This window comes from Topomyia yanbarensis, chromosome 2, assembly GCF_030247195.1.
Source record: "Topomyia yanbarensis strain Yona2022 chromosome 2, ASM3024719v1, whole genome shotgun sequence".
Taxonomy (NCBI): Eukaryota; Metazoa; Arthropoda; class Insecta; order Diptera; family Culicidae; genus Topomyia; species Topomyia yanbarensis.
Window position 1 is genome coordinate 71,567,704 of NC_080671.1, and position 16,245 is coordinate 71,583,948.

The 16,245-nt window shown below is 38.0% G+C and overlaps 1 protein-coding gene across 1 annotated transcript in view; it reads left to right on the forward strand.

Annotated features, from left to right (window-relative positions):
• The window catches only part of LOC131678418 (proton-coupled zinc antiporter SLC30A2-like), a 109,688-nt gene that overhangs the window by 55,226 nt on the left and 38,217 nt on the right, over positions 1–16,245 (forward strand). The window contains exons 3-4 of the mRNA XM_058958570.1: positions 4,667–4,771; positions 5,192–5,312. Coding sequence (XP_058814553.1) covers positions 4,667–4,771; positions 5,192–5,312 — 226 coding nt within the window. The remainder of the gene's footprint in view (positions 1–4,666; positions 4,772–5,191; positions 5,313–16,245) is intronic.

Genomic DNA, 16,245 nt, shown 5'->3' on the forward strand with positions numbered 1-16,245 from the left:
TTCACGTACACAAGCAGTAGAAATAGGTGGAAGTCTATCAAGTCCAATTAACATTTTATCAGGCGTACCTCAGGGATCCGTTCTAGGACCGCTCTTATTCTCGTTGTTCATAAACGATTTGCCTTCAGTTCTAAAATTCTGCTTAATTCATATGTTCGCAGATGATGTACAACTGTACATCTGCTCAACTGATTCCAACTTAGAGGACTTAGCCACACTTATCAATTCGGATTTAAATAACATTTTGGATTGGTCCTCGAGTAATCTGCTTCCCATTAATTCGTCGAAAACTAAAGTCATGTATATTTCCAGAAGGCAGATTCGTACCGTGTTACCAGATATAATTATCCACAATGAAAAAATAGAATACGTTGCCAAAGCTCGCAATCTAGGTGTGATATTCCAATCGAACCTTGAATGGGACTCTCAAATAAATGTTCAGTGTGGGCGCATCTATGCAGGATTGCGACACTTGAGACTTACAGCGGGAATGCTTCATGTTTCTACCAAACTTAAGCTGTTTAAATCACTTCTGTTACCCTATTTTTCTTATGGTTTGGAATTGATTTTGAATGCTTCAGCTGCTTCTTATAATCGATTAAGAGTATCATTGAACCATTGTGTTCGATGGGTTTACAATCTATCTAGATTTGCTAGCGTAACCCACTTACAGCGGCAACTGTTGGGATGTTCTTTTTATAGCTTTTTCCAATATCGATGCTATGTCACTTTATACACCCAAAACACGAACCGTATGATTTACATTCAAATAAGCATGATTCTAATGAGAATTTTGCATTGTAACTGGTATAATGCACATAAAGCGATATTGGTCCGGGACAAAAATGCATTAAATTGCGATTAGGTCGTAGAAACATACACAAACCCACAACTGTGAATGTATTTGTGAATTCAAAGATATCGGAGTATCAGTATTAAAATGACCCGTACTTATACACATGTAAAGAACACCTTCACTCGTATACATATGCGCTCTAAAAATTCTAATACACGGTCTTTCCATCTCACTTTTCCACCAATTTCTTTGCTGCATCTTGCAAAGAGCAGCACAAGGTAATCATCAAATTGATGGAGCACGGGTTATGTTTATGTGATGATATTATCTGGGACGGGACTCGCGGATAGATGTTTTCTTTTCCATTTCATACTAGAGAGTATTGACAAAAGTATTGCATGTGTAATGGAAGTATTGACGTATTGACGATGTGAATTTCAAATGGCATTGACGTATTGAAGCAATATCGTCCGGCTTTTGAGAGCTGGATCAATTTAACCCTTGTTTTTTTCTCAATTCGCATGTCCCATCCCAGGATATTATGATAAACTTTCAGCGTTCTCTGATCCCTCAATATGCCAGCGACATGGGAGTTTTAACCACTAGACAGTCTCAAGTCAGTCAGTCTTTTTTAATGATTGATTAATAATTAAGCACACTATAGGCTATGTAGGCTAATTAAGCACACTATAGACTATGTTAACCACATGAGAACATTGAGCTAACAAGTTAATTGAACTTTTGTTCTATAGAAGCCGTTCACTAATCATTTGTGTCATTCCTTATAGCGACAGTATTTTTAAAAGTTAGTTGCAGTGATGCCACAAGTACAGATTTATCTAGAAAGGTACAGATTTTTGAAGCATTCTTGGTACAGATTCTGTACGGTACAGATTACAGACTTTTGTAAAAAAGTACAGATTGGTACAGATTTTTTACAAAACTGCAAGGTAAAATAATTTAACCCTGCGATGTATTCCAGTAAACAGCAGGTAAACGATGAGTTAGGCAGCAGTGATAGCAAGAATCTGAAGTAGAGCTGATACTTATTGAGCTTGAACTGAAGCTGACATTAGAATGTGAGATGCGAGAAACCTGCTTCCAGCAAATCAAAGGGATGATGTCTAAGTGAAAGGCGAGCGAGTCATCTCGAAGTGCATACTCTGACCTGCTTCATTTGGATTCCAAGCAAGTTTCTCGCATTCTATTGATATTACCAGCCCCATCTCAGCTTCTCGCCACCACTCTTTTAGCCACCTTTGGTTGCAAACAAAGTCGTAACGAGAATTTGAGCTGGAGCTGATATTAACATTACCCAGTCAAACTCATCATCCGGAATTCCAACTGGTTTCTTGCGGAATTCCTCAAAGCTCAAATAAATCAACCCAGTCAGAATGTCTGGTTTGATTTCCCCGAATGAAAAATATGTTAAGAAAAATGATTTTTCTTATAACCTTGTTATTGTTTGGGTACAGAATCCGGTACAGATTTTCTATAGAAGAGTACAGATAGAAAAGATTTTTCAACTCCCGGTACAGATTTAATTGTGGCAACACTGCTTAGGTGATATCGTATCAGTATTTTGCAACAAAAGCATTGAGGTAACGTAAACTATAAGGGCAGTGATGAATTGGTTTTTCACTTTCAATCAGCAGTGGTAGTTGCTCATTTCAGTTGTTTGCACGTCATCGCATGCGAATCCAGTTCACAGCATCGCCCTGCTCAACGATCATCAAAAATCAACTTGAGCACAAATTATTTGCTTCTACTCTTCTCTGCAGTATGGAATGAGAGCGATAATTTTACTGCACAGACCATTCGCTGCGCGAAAAAAACAACATATTTCACACATCATCCTGAACTGCATATGTGTTTAGTGTGGTTGGAATGAGCTGTTCGCAAATTGAAAAGCGTCACTGTGTTAGATGACAGAAGTTCGCACAAACACCAAAGAGGTGACATGTATAGCATACACCGCTTTTTTGGCACACTCAGCAAGCAAAACCAACTAATACTTTTACATACGGACAGACTACATTGTAGCGTGTATTCTCAATCAATTTATTAGATGAGTTGTGTTGGTATAATGCGGTAGGTAAATTTGGTCTATAATGCGAACAAGGCATGATTCCAATTCAAAATATGTTCGAAAGGGTGTAATGCCTTTTTTGCATTGGGAAATTGTTTTGGGTGTATTATATTATACACAATGGTCCAAACTACCTCCTTGACAAGTCAACCTTTCAGAAGCACTAGAGTCCGCCACTTTGCTCTTATACCTCATAACTCTTCTCATTACAACGGCACTTTTTTCGTTCGTGCAATTATCCAGTGGAATCTGCTTCCAATCCGAATAAAATCTCTCAATTCAATAGCAAGATTCCGTCGTGAATGTATGGCCTGGCTAAATGAAGGGAACTAACTCGAGTGAAATGAGCGACAAATAGTGGAATAGGGTTCACATGTTTGTTTTTAGTTTATAGTTTACATTTTTTTTTATTTAGTATGAAAAAGATTGTGGTGTGAGCAACGTGTAAACCGATTGTAGAAATTTTATAAGGGTGATCCCTTACTCTGCAAGTATAATGAAATACAAATACAAATACAAATACATTAAACATTCGAATCAAACAAGCATTTTTCGCGTGACCACGAAACTAATTGTGCACAAAAAAATACGTAGTCGCTACCATCTTAATTTTATTGGAAACAACCACAATCGTTGTAAATACTCTAAATCCAATAAGAAAGCGCGATTAAATTAATTTTTTGACGGAGCAAAAATTGTTTTCGTTCTTCATGCTACCTCAACCCGATTATCGCGATATAGACTTTTTTCTAAAAGTGACCTTGCAGTGATCATATTTCGGATACCGTTGGACTCACAATAGCTAGTGATTGAAGAAAGGATTTTGATTTACATCATTATTACTAATCATAATGCCAAAAAACTAATTGGGAAGCTCTCAACACATGATTTTTAGGGAAAATCGTCACCATTACTGAGCGTACTGAAAACTTTTCTTTTACCTTTTTGTAGAACGTCTCTGGAAAAATATGATTTACGGTGTTTAATAAAACAATTCGTGAGAACAAAGTGGTCCTATTTTTTAGAAATATCTTAATCTCAGCGACAAATAAACGTTTGTTTAAGCCTTAACTAGTTTTGAATAAAAATTTAGCTAACAATTTTCTTCCTCCATAGACTTACTAGAAGATATACTTGCATAAAAAGTCCACCATTTGAATTTAATCCATGTTTGAAAAATATCAAGCTCCAATCAAGAGGTAAACTTCTCTGTTTATATAGAAGAAAATCATACAAATGAAGTTTCAAATCTGTATAGCTGATACGCAAGCAACCTCATTCTGATATCATAAAATTGCTTCATTTGAATCCCAAGTTATGATAATATATCTGGCTAATAAATTAAACAACTACACAGAAAAAAAAATCTTCATAACGTCCCACACAGTCCACAATCTAACTCAATTACTCTATGTGGAAAAGCTAAACATGGTGATTCGCACGATGCAGCAAATCTGATTGCAACTCACCCCCCGGAGGCCGGGCTCTCTAACCGCAAACGAAAAGAACACCGCAAACCGTTAGTTGACAGCAGATTTCCTCGCAAGGGAGCAGTGACGATAAAGACTACGATTACGGTTTGCGATTGTTGCTTTCAGTTGCGCAACTTATGATTTTCGTTCTCGCATTCAAACCAGAACCGGGTGGCTTCGGCATCGCATCATGCTTCCTCGCTCCCCGCATCCGTTTATAGCGCATTTTCCAACCATTATTGCATAATATTCCCACGCTGTGCTGATTGTCTCTCTCTCCCTCTTTTTTCGGTTTTGTCTCTTTTTCAGCACACTGTCACCGGCCGAGGACCGACGGAGTGGATAAGGTCGCCAGGAAGAAATTAATTATAGCCAGCGTACTGTGCGTTATCTTCATGATAGCTGAGATAATAGGTAACTAATTGTTTCTGTAGTTTCATAACATTTTGCCCTAGTTTATGACACCTTCATGAAATGGCTCTTTTTATCATGTTTTGTGCTTGTTTGGCGCTACACTTCCAGTTATTGCAATTTTGTGAGCAAGGTCTCGTTTCTAAGAACAAAGTAGTTTGTTGGAGTGTCGTTATTACTTTTGTCATCTAAAAGTTAAATATTTTACGTTTGAAATTGAAATCACATCAATCATACCCGGAATCAAATCGTCAAATAGAGATAATCTCATAGATTTCTCATAATTCCCATCTTAAAACTTCGGCAATAATTCACATTCGGTCAGGTGCGCTTCCAGCCGAGCAAAGCAAGAGCCGCCCGACCGTTCGTGCTACCCATTATGCTCATTTTAACGATCCACTTCCGCTCTACTGCACTTCCCAGGGGGCGTCTACTCCAACAGCCTGGCAATAGCAACAGATGCAGCGCATTTATTAGCCGACTTGGCCAGCTTCATGATATCGCTGTTCGCGCTCTGGATCGCAGCGAGACCGTCCACCAAGAGGTAAGAAGGCAGACAAATTGCTCATCCAGCTTTATCTTGTTATTACCCCTATTGTGTCTGACAGAGGAGATGGTGCTAAAGACGGGCTTTTGTGATAACTTGAAAGTCGCCTTTCTGCACCGGCTAGGATGTCATCGAATAGGGTTGAGTGTTATTAAATTGTAGTCAAATTGGGTTGAACAAGTTGAAGCGTCCAGTCATTTGTTGGATTAGTCGCTGAAAATGTTTCATTAATACAGGAAATGGAAAACCGATGAGAAAAGTTCGGTATCTCGCTTTGTGATTAAAAACTAGGATTCTGCTTTATCATGAATCATGATAGTGGAGCTATTACCAGAATGCTTCGTCATTGATGCTTCGGTCTGATGCATTAAGAAAAGGGGCAGTAGTATTCTCGATTAGGACCGACTAATTACCTAATATTGCAATATTTATTTAGGTGGGTTTCGAGAAGCTCTGTAATTGTAATTTGTTTATTGAGGGCTTTAACCAGGTGGTCATTCGCCCGTAAAGGAGGAGGACTATCAACAACAAAACGGATGTGTACTATCTGAATCACTTGGGGATCTAGAGAGGAGCTCTAAGGGGGCATGTGCCCTTCCTTTTGAGCCAGAAACTGATTTGAAAAAGGTATTTGAATTTCCTTCTGACGTACGTAGCATGGTTTGAGCATTTGGGCTTATTATTTCAGTGCATGGAGTCAGGCAGTAAGTTATTGGTCAGGCATGTCGCATTCTCATCACTCGAACCTCGGTGACAAAATCTGTGTAGCAGTTCTGACAAATCTAAAATGAAATTGATCCCACTTGTCTTTATTGTACCATCTCTGTCACCGTCCTTGTATCCAGGGATGATCGTCATGCAAAGACGAATGAGTGCGACGTGCGACAATACTTAACATCAAGTGCCACGGTGTGACTTCATAAGCAAGTAATCAGTTTCAAGAATATTTGTTTTTTTCATTCTAAGCTCAAAAATTCTCAAATAGTATTGTAGTTTCTAAAAGCCAAAATTCTATTAAATGCATAATTGTCAGACGTATACTTTTTCTTAGACCCGTCAATTAAAATCATATTTCATGTTACAGTTTCTGAAACTTCCAATATCATAATCTTGTTTGATTCAGTACGAAATTAAATGGATAAAATAAACTTTCAGTGACACTTAAAATTAGACTTTTCTGTTGAACCTTCAATCATAAATCAGAAATATTAACTTTTTTTTGTGTCGATAAATTTTGTAAGGATGAAACAAAGGAAATAACGTCTCATTTCATGAAACTGACTGTATTATTTTAAAGAAATTCTCGCACTTTTCTGTTGATATTAGCTGTTTTCACCGATACTTCATCCGTCAAAAGTCGTGGTTAAATACTTTTTTGCCTTTCTCATATAAAGAAAGGCTATGCAATCACCGTAAAAATCGACTTTTTAACGGAGGCCCGGAGGGCCGAGTGTCATACACCATTCGATTCAGTTCGTCGAGATCGGCAAATGTCTGTGTGTGTATGTATGTGTGTGTGTGTGTGTATGTGTGTGTGTGTATGTGTGTGTGTCATTTAAACTCACACAATTTTCTCAGAGATGGCTGAACCGATTTTTGCAAACTTAGTTTCATCTGAAAGGTATAACGCTCCCATAAGCTGCTATTGAATTTTTAGTTGATCCGACTTCCGGTTCCGGAGTAACGGGTTGAAGAGTGCGGTCACACAGCAAATTCCCATATAAACTGGTACCACCATGATGTTCAAATGATGTAAAACATATTAAAATTGATGTAACATTACTCAAGTTTGCGGGTCTGGATCACTAATGGTCAATCAAAGCAGCTTTGACCACATTGGCCACCTATGATGGTTCATGACGCCCCCGGGGAACCCGCCAAGTTCCTAAGCTAATATCACAACCATTCCCCAACGAATACTCTACAGATTTTCACAAACTTGATTTCAAATGAAAGATACAGTAATGCCATTAACTGCTGCTGAATTTCATTCGGTTCTGACTCTTACTTCCGGAGTTACAGGGGTGTTAGTAAGGATACACTGGAATTTCCCATAAAAATCGGTACAATCGTAATACCTCAGAAGCAAAAAACTATTGAAATGGTCACCAAATTACTTCTAATCGCAGATCTAGATCACTGATTGCCAATCAAACATTCTTTGAATATATTGTCCACTATCGACGATTCCGGAAGTCCGGAATTCCGGGAATATTCCACAATTAAAGTCACATCGGTTCATCGGTGATGACTGAACCGATTTTCTCAAACCAAGTCTCAAATGGAAGGCAAAATATGCAGTTGAGTATTGCGTCGCCGCCTCTCCCCCCATCCCCCGCCTTGCCCTTACACCTCCCTCCTTCATCACTCCCCTCCTCTTGGACCACCCTCACGCCCGCATTTCCTTCATCCACCCCGTATACCAAAATAAGATGAAGGATTTCTGACGCATCCTCCACTCCCACTCTACTAACCCCCCATTCCCTACACTTCAAACCCATTCCACCAACCTTTTCAAATTATAATCACATGAAGATAACATTGAACTCATGCTTATTAAGCTAATTAAATATTATTCTTTTGCCTTTCTTATATAGAAAGGTTATGCAATTGCTCCAAAAACCGACTTTCTAACCGACGCTCGGAGTGCCGAGTCTCATATAACATTCGACTCAGTTCGCCGAGATCGCAAAATATCTGTGTGTATGTGTGTGTATGTATGTATGTATGTATGTATGCATGTATGTATGTATGTATGTATGTATGTGTGTATATCTGTATGTATGTATGTGTGTGTATGTGCGGATTTGTTAACAAAATGTCCACATCGGTTTCTCGGAGATGGCTGAACCGATTTTTACAAACTAAGATTCAAATGAAAGGTATAATATTCCCATAGGTTGCTATTGAATTTCATTTTCAACCGACATCTTGTTCCGGATTACGAGTTGAAGAGTATGGTTACAAAACAAAAATTGTTGATTTGTCCACATCGGTTTCTCGGAATTTTCTGAACCGATTTGGCAAACTTGATTTTAAATGAAAGGTCCATCAGCTGCTGTTTAATTTTGTGTGGATCCGAGTTCTGGTTCCTGAATTACAGGGTGATACGTACGATCACGCAGCAAATCCTGATTCTAACGAATTCTGCGATGAATGTAAAAAGGTGACTTTTTTCCAAAATGTAAACACAACTGTTGAATTTGTAGATCTAGGTCACCAACCACATAGAAAACTCCGATTCAAACCAATACCGCGATGAATGCAGAAAGGTGCTCTTATATATACTTACCAAGTGTAATAAGAATGAAAGACATTTCCATAATGTTATATTGTACGAACCAGCTATTAAATCATAGTTTGGAGAAATGAGAAAGGCACAATTGCACCTCTAGGTGGATTAAAACAGGTTTTTATCTTTAGTTTTCGCGTTATTGTCACTCAATATTTCTCTATCAGTTTGGGATGAACTGACTCCATTTTCGTTGTACCATTCTACGCCTCCCTTGCTATTATGGCCGCTGGCTAAATATGGCTAAAACGTTACTGATCCGGCATAGGACCTCATGATGAGAAAAACCTGTTTATTGGGGCACTCCTTTTAAGATGCTTCCGAGCTCATGGTCTTATCCGTCACAAAAAGTTAGTTTTCTTGCCACAGGAATGGATCTTATGCGAAATTACATTTTTCGTGAACTTATTCACGAAAACAAACTCGAATCTTCTAGAAACATTATCGGGAGTAGGAGTTTCGTAAAATTTGAGCCCAGGGATTTGCTTGAAATTCTCAAATATTTCATCGCCATCAAGTCACATCCATCGAGTTTCATCAGCATGTGGTCATACAGCCTACGGACCAGTGTCCTGAACGCTATTTGATATTTGAGACTTGTTTGTTTACTTGCTCGGTAACTTGTGTACAGTACAGTATTCAGTTTTTTCGTCAAATCATGATCTGAGGTATTGGGATCAACCTTGATTTTTCGAATGATCGCTCACCACAGTTGACAGTAAACGGTTCCACTCCGACACTCGAATTGCACTTAGTGGGCAGTTATAAGAATTTCCTTGTACTTTTAAATCATTCGAACTAGGGTTTGCAGTACCGGCCCATTTTGGCAAGAACCGGTACTACGGTACTCAAACCTCCAGTACCGGTAGTACCGGTAAAGTACCGGTACTCGAATATTTTTTTCAAAAGATTCGAGAAATGCTTCAAATGAAATTGAATGATCGAACTGATGGCTCATTGCAGCAGGAGGTATTTTTCGAATGCGGAACCTTCTTTTATTTCGAGAATTAGGCCACTTTGAATTCCATAACTGGTAAGCGACCGACTTTCGTCGACTTCAACAGATGATAAATGTAAGAAACCCTATCATCAACAGTAAATCGAAGCGAGAATGTAAATACGTGTATGTTGGTCGTATTTCCTCTCGGTATTTTTGCTTTGTTGTGAATTGGTTTCGACATTTATGCATATCAAGGCTCCCAATTTTCCGTAAACTATGGAGTTTGCTGACTTTTCCGATCACCAAAAATTACGAATCGCTCCGTATGAAGCAGTTCACTAACTCTGAAATTGTAAGCTATTGATCGCTGTTCGTTCTTTTATAGATAAGGATTTAAGCGCAAACACAGTCATGACTTAGGCCACAGCCTTATTACGCGCCATCCAGTGAATAATTGGAACTAATCAGAATGTCGATAATAAAAAAAAATTAAAACAAATTATTACTCTTATGCTAGATGTGAATGCTTTGAAATTTAGTAGAAGATAGTTGAAATTTTTTTCGTCCAGATAGAGCAGGAATTTAAACATATCGTTCAGTACAACGGGAGTTAATAATAGTTAACTTCTAGAATTATTATGATGATGGCCCCACCTCATTTCCCACAAAGACGTAAGCTGAACGATTTATCTAGAAGATAATTAAATATAATTAAAAGCCACCTTGCAGATATTTGGAAACGGGTTCCTCTATAGAGTCTTCATATTATTCATAAAAAAATGTATGGTACCGAAAATACCGGTACTGGCTTTTGTTCAGTACCGGTATTACGGTACCAATAATGGGTTGGTATTCCCGGGATTTTCCAGCATTTTTCCAGCTGCCGAGTTTACGCTGATATATTTTTGAGTAATTGTGCATTATTTCTCTTTTCTTTTTCTGCATGAGAAAGTTCTAGGAATTACGTTACGAGTTACTGTTAAATACATAGACCAAGCGGAACTGTTTACAAACAACAAAAAATACTTCAAAAGGCTTTCATATTCGACTACTATGAGCTATGCTATCGCCAAATTTAAGTTTCCCATTTTTGAATCATCTAACCTTTAGTATTAAATATTTGTAAGTCATCACGATGCATAGTGTTTTAAAACGTCGTTTTCGTGCTCAAAATTAATAGCGTCTAAACCGTTAACTTTAGAAGTATAGTTCGTTCGGAGAATTTGTTGCCCTAATGATTGTGCATCCACATCTCTGTGTCTTCGGCAAAGTTGTAGCAAATGTTACTACAAAAGAAATTGCTTAATACACTATCTATCTAGCTACAATGGTTTACAAGTAATGGAATATATTATATGGAAGACCCCTTAAAATTAGTTTTTTCGTGATAACTTTTTTAGAGATTCTCCTACTTTCTTGGAATCTTCCACAAAGTTGTTAGCGGTATCGAAAAATTAGAAAGATGAAGCTGCTTATCGCAATCCGCTTGAATATTTCATTTTAAACCTCTGCGATGGTAAATTGTTTAGAACATAACACTCGGGGAGAATCGCGTCGACTAACAGTCGGGCCACTACATGAAAGTAAAAAGTTAGTACTTTCAGTATGTTATGATGTTGTTTTCTCCTTTTTGCTCCTTAACGAGTTATTGGAAGTTACCCCAAAAATATCGTAAAATTTGGAATATCTTTTTAAATTTGACAGATATGAAGTAACTATGTTCGGCAAAAATATGTATTTCGATACCGCAACTTTGTGAAAGATTCCAAGAAGATAGGAGAATGTCTAGAAAAGTTATCATAAACAAACTGATTTTAAGGGGTCTTCCATATACTATGTTCCATAACTTGTAAACCATTAAAGCTAGATAGATAGTGTCTTAAGCAATTTATTTTGTAGTAATATTTGCTACAACTTTGCCAAAGACACAAAGCCTCTATCGTAATTAGTTTCGAAAATAAAATTCGTATATCAATTATAGGTGACTTTATCCTTCAGAAGGTGTTCCACTTCACTAAAACTCGGTCGTTTTAAACAAAATTTAAAGTCAACGACCGCAGCGTTGGGTCGGAGTAGCGCTTTTTCGTCAACTTTACTCATGATGACAAGAATAATCCGATATTTCCTTTGTTCTCGAGACAATGCACACTAGATCGAGAGGCCTGTTGTTCACTTGGCTCGATTGTACGTCTGACTGCGGCAGAAGTAGAAAGTAGACTGTGAGGTGACTTTATCACTGAACGATATACTACTGTGGATGCACAATGATAAGAGCAACAATTTCTCCGAACAAACTATACTTCTAAAGTTAGATTTAGACGCTATTAATTTTGAGCACGAAAACGACGTTTTAATACACTGTGCGATGGCATCATAGAGCAATTTTACAGGTTTCTGCAAGAAAAAAAAACACTTTTTTGCGATTTTTTTTAGAACTTTGGGTAAAGCGAATTAACCAAATCATTTGTGTGTTATGATGTATCATTTCAATAACATTTTGTATTTTTGTTACTATGTTTTAATTGCCGCAAGGTTCTACTGTATCGATTTTGTTGGCTATTTTCGGCAAATTTGAGACTAAGAGAAACGAAAGCAATGACCGGAAATGAAAGTTTTACCGGCGTCGGCGGTAAAACATGATGATGAGTTATGTTCTACCATAGACCATGCGGTAGACTTGGGTGCAACGCCCAACTCCTACTCTGCATAAGGCAAAGAATTCTTCACATTTCCTTTCGATCATGCCCATATGAGCCTGCCTAGTTCTAGTTTTCCGTTCTAAGTTTATAACTGATTCGCTCTAGAATACCTATCCGTCTTTCAATTTCATTGCTTTCGTTTCTCTTAGTCTCAAATTTGCCGAAAATAGCCAACAAAATCGATACAATTTTGTATTTTTTTCATTCAAAAATATTCATAAGCGACTCGGTGATGAAGCTTTTTGTAGAACGTCTCTGGAAAAAACACGATTTGCGGTGTTACCTGTAATCCAAAAACTACTGAACCGATTTATTTTTAATCTTTACACTTTTTATGTGAAAATAACCTACGTTGAATTTTTGAGATAATTGTTCAATTAAGCGTGCTTTTAACTCATTTGAAATAAAAACTGCTATCTTTTACGAAAAATCCCGCCATTTTATGAGTAAAATACTTCCTTAATCGAAAAATTATCTCTAAAACTTAACGTAGGGGTTAGATATTTTTCACATAGAATGTGTATCCAAAATTTGAAATAAATCAATTAAGTAGTTTTTGAATGGCTGGTTACACCGCAAATCGTGTTCTTTCCAGAGACGGTCTACAAAAAGCTTCATCACCGAGTCGCTTGTGGATATTTTCGCATGGAAAAATTACAGAATGTTATTGAAATGATATATTATAACACACAAAAGTTTTGGTGAATTCGCTTTACCCAAAGTCCAAAAAAAAAAATCGCCAAAAAGTGATTTTTACTACCTGGAACCCTCCCCCTTAAGAACGATAGTAGAATTTTCTCAAGACACTTCTCCTAGTACATTTGTTGATCGATGGCCAGACCGCTCGATTTGAACAACGGCTATGAAATCACTCTGTCCCATATGGCACAGCATTACTTTTTTTTTTTTTTCAAATTTATGCAATTCATTTCCTGGAAAGAATCAAGAGCGGAAACTAAATTTCGTCGTCCAGCACGAACGACGTCCGGCGGTAGTTCTGCGTCATCCATATTCTTCCGAAAGATGATGTCCTCCATCTTGTGGGTTCGGTGAATCAATGTTCGGGAGCAGTGATATTTTCGGCCGGCGTCCCGCAAACTCGTTCCGTCCTTGTTGTCGAACAGCTTTTTCAACGCTTCCTTCTTCTTCTTCGTCATTATCTTCGCCAGACGGCCGCTATCGGCCTTCCGCTGCACGCTCAGGGATGCAAGGATCTGGTAAACTGTACTTACGGGCACGTTTTCGTCTCAAAAGTGGTCTACCGTCAACTTTTTTCCACGATGACCATGGGTTTCGTAAAACCGTACAACTCTCTCGCGGAGTGCTTGCTGTTTCGACGCCATCTTCGATTGAACTGACAGCACGCGAGCGAAAGGAAACATGCCACCCATTTCTAGAAAGTCCACAGAGCAATTCTATTGGAGAGAGAAAAAATTACGCTCTTTATTTTAATTACAGAAAGGTTTGGAAATCATTCCAATTTTTTTAATTGAACACTCGTTAAGATTGCACCAACTCTATATCGTAAAATATCGAATTTCAACCAACTGGTCAACGACTGGGAAACACAGCATGTTGTCGCAGATCAACAGGTTGACCATCAATGTCTGAACATCTACTTGACCATCAATGTCTGAACATCTACTTGTGCTAGTTTTTCTCTTAGACTTCTCTTCTAGTAGACCATCCGAAAATCTTAACGAAAGGTTCACTGACTGACGGCATTTGTTTGGATAAATGGTCGCTGGTGGTCGCGTATCTTCTCAGTTTGGCAACAAATCAGCAGTCATGCAAGGAACCAATATTGAAACATTACTATACACACTGTTTTTCGGAGATTCAGCATGTATACAGGGTGCGCCATCTGGATGTATCCTATTTCAACATTGAACAACTCCGCCATTTTCCAGCCGATTTTGACAGATAAACACAATTCTGAGACGTCATTTAGTGCCATTTTAGCGATTTACACCAAAAGAACGCGCAAAAATCGTGGCGCTTTACATAGAAAACGATCGTTCAATAGTGAAAAAAAAATAATGATGGACGAAGCTTACTTCGCACATTCCGGGGGAGTAAATAAACAAAATTGTCGAGTTTGGGGACACAGAACCCACACGTTACACATCAAACACCACTGCACGATCAGAAAGTAACTGTTTGGGTCGGAGTGTGCTCCAAAACAATCATCGGTCCTTATTTTTTCAAAGAGGAAGAGACCATCGACGGCGCACGCTACCGATGGATTTTGGCGCACTTTGTCTGTCCAGAAATGCAGAAAAAAGGTCTGAAAAGCTTCTATTTTCAACAATACGGGGCACCTTGCTACATAGCAGCCGCTACAATTAAGTTCTTGCAGAGATAATTCTCAGGACGCGTTGTCTCAAAAAATGGTGATTTGGAATGGTATCCTCGTTCTCCGGATTTAACGGTACCAGACTTTTTTTTCTGTGGGGTTACTTGAAAAGTAAAGTTTATTCTAGCAAACCTAAGGCCCTCGACAAACTCAAAGCTAATATACGAGCTGAAATTGCTGCGATTAAGCCCGAAATGCTGTCCAATGTCATGCAATGGCCCACAAAGGAGCTGCTTTTTGTATATCAAATGGGGGTGGTCATTTAATCGAAGCTGTATTGTAAACCTGGTTTATAATAAATGGCATAAAATATCCTAAAAACTTGTTTACTTGTGAAAATTGGCAGAAAAATGCCGGAGTTGTTCAACGTTGAAAAAGAATACATCCAGCTGGCACACCCTGTAAATTTTTTTAAAAAAAACGCAACATATTTTTCAGTGCATATTTTTTTTGTGAATAAGTATTCTCTGTAACTCGTTCTCATATAGTTATGCTGCATAGAATAGCGTAATCGAACCAAAAGTTGCTGAAGTTAATGCACTTAGAAACTTCTACGCCCTTTTAAAAACATGCTCTTGAGTACAAATTATCTTAATAACTGTGGAAAATGTTTAGTCTTGCATGCCGGTGTAACCTGTAAAGTTTCATCGGAATCTAAGATAGTCGGTCTCGATTTTATAGATTTTCGGATGGATCTTCGGGGAATTCCTCATATAGGGATTAACGGCTCTTAAGGACTTAAGGTGTTCGATAATAGCGTTAGTAATGCAGAAAACGAACTGTAAATCTCTGCACTGTGATAGCACAATATGTATTCTTCTTTTTGGCATTATATCAGCATTGAGTCAGAATACAGGAATTAACGGCTCTTAAAGACTTCCCTATATGCAAATCTAAAGCAGATATAAGGTGATGTTATAATACTTATGCTCAAGAAGCAATGGAGTCCTAGTATTCATGAATGAGAAAGGTACAATTACACAAATAGTTGGATAATAACAAGTTTTTCGTATCATATTACCGCGTCATTTATTTTTCAACTATATTTGTATTAAAATAACATGAAATACAAGAATTTTTTGATTATTGAAAACGTAATTTTAAATCGATGTGTAAAAGTAAATGCTCATTTAATTTCCAACATTCCTTCAATTACTTCAGAAGATTTACTTTTCCCTTTATAATTTTAACGGGTTATCCTAAGCTCCCCCACTACGGTGGCAAATAACGGAAATCAAACAATGACTCAAATATTCATGCCTCAATGGAATAATCCATTTCTAAATATTTGAATTTGCAAACTTCCATAAATTCCTTTCACTCTTCTGGGACTCTCGCACACCTCAAAGTTTGATTTATCTTACCGAAATCCCAAGAAAACGCATAGATTTCACCCACGTTACTGCGCCTTCCCGTCCTACGGTGGCATGAAACCGCCGGAGAACTCATCAGGGCGGTTGTTCCTGCCACAATGTAATTACGTATCATTTTACGTTGCCTTCCGTGTGGTTGTTGCTGGCTGCTCGGTGCCTGGAAAATCCCTCCAGGGTTTCTTTGTTTTGTTATTTCTGATAGCTTTTGACTTTTTCGGTTAAAAAAGGTATGCGGGAAACTTTTCCTTCTCCGATCTATCGCGCGCGTTT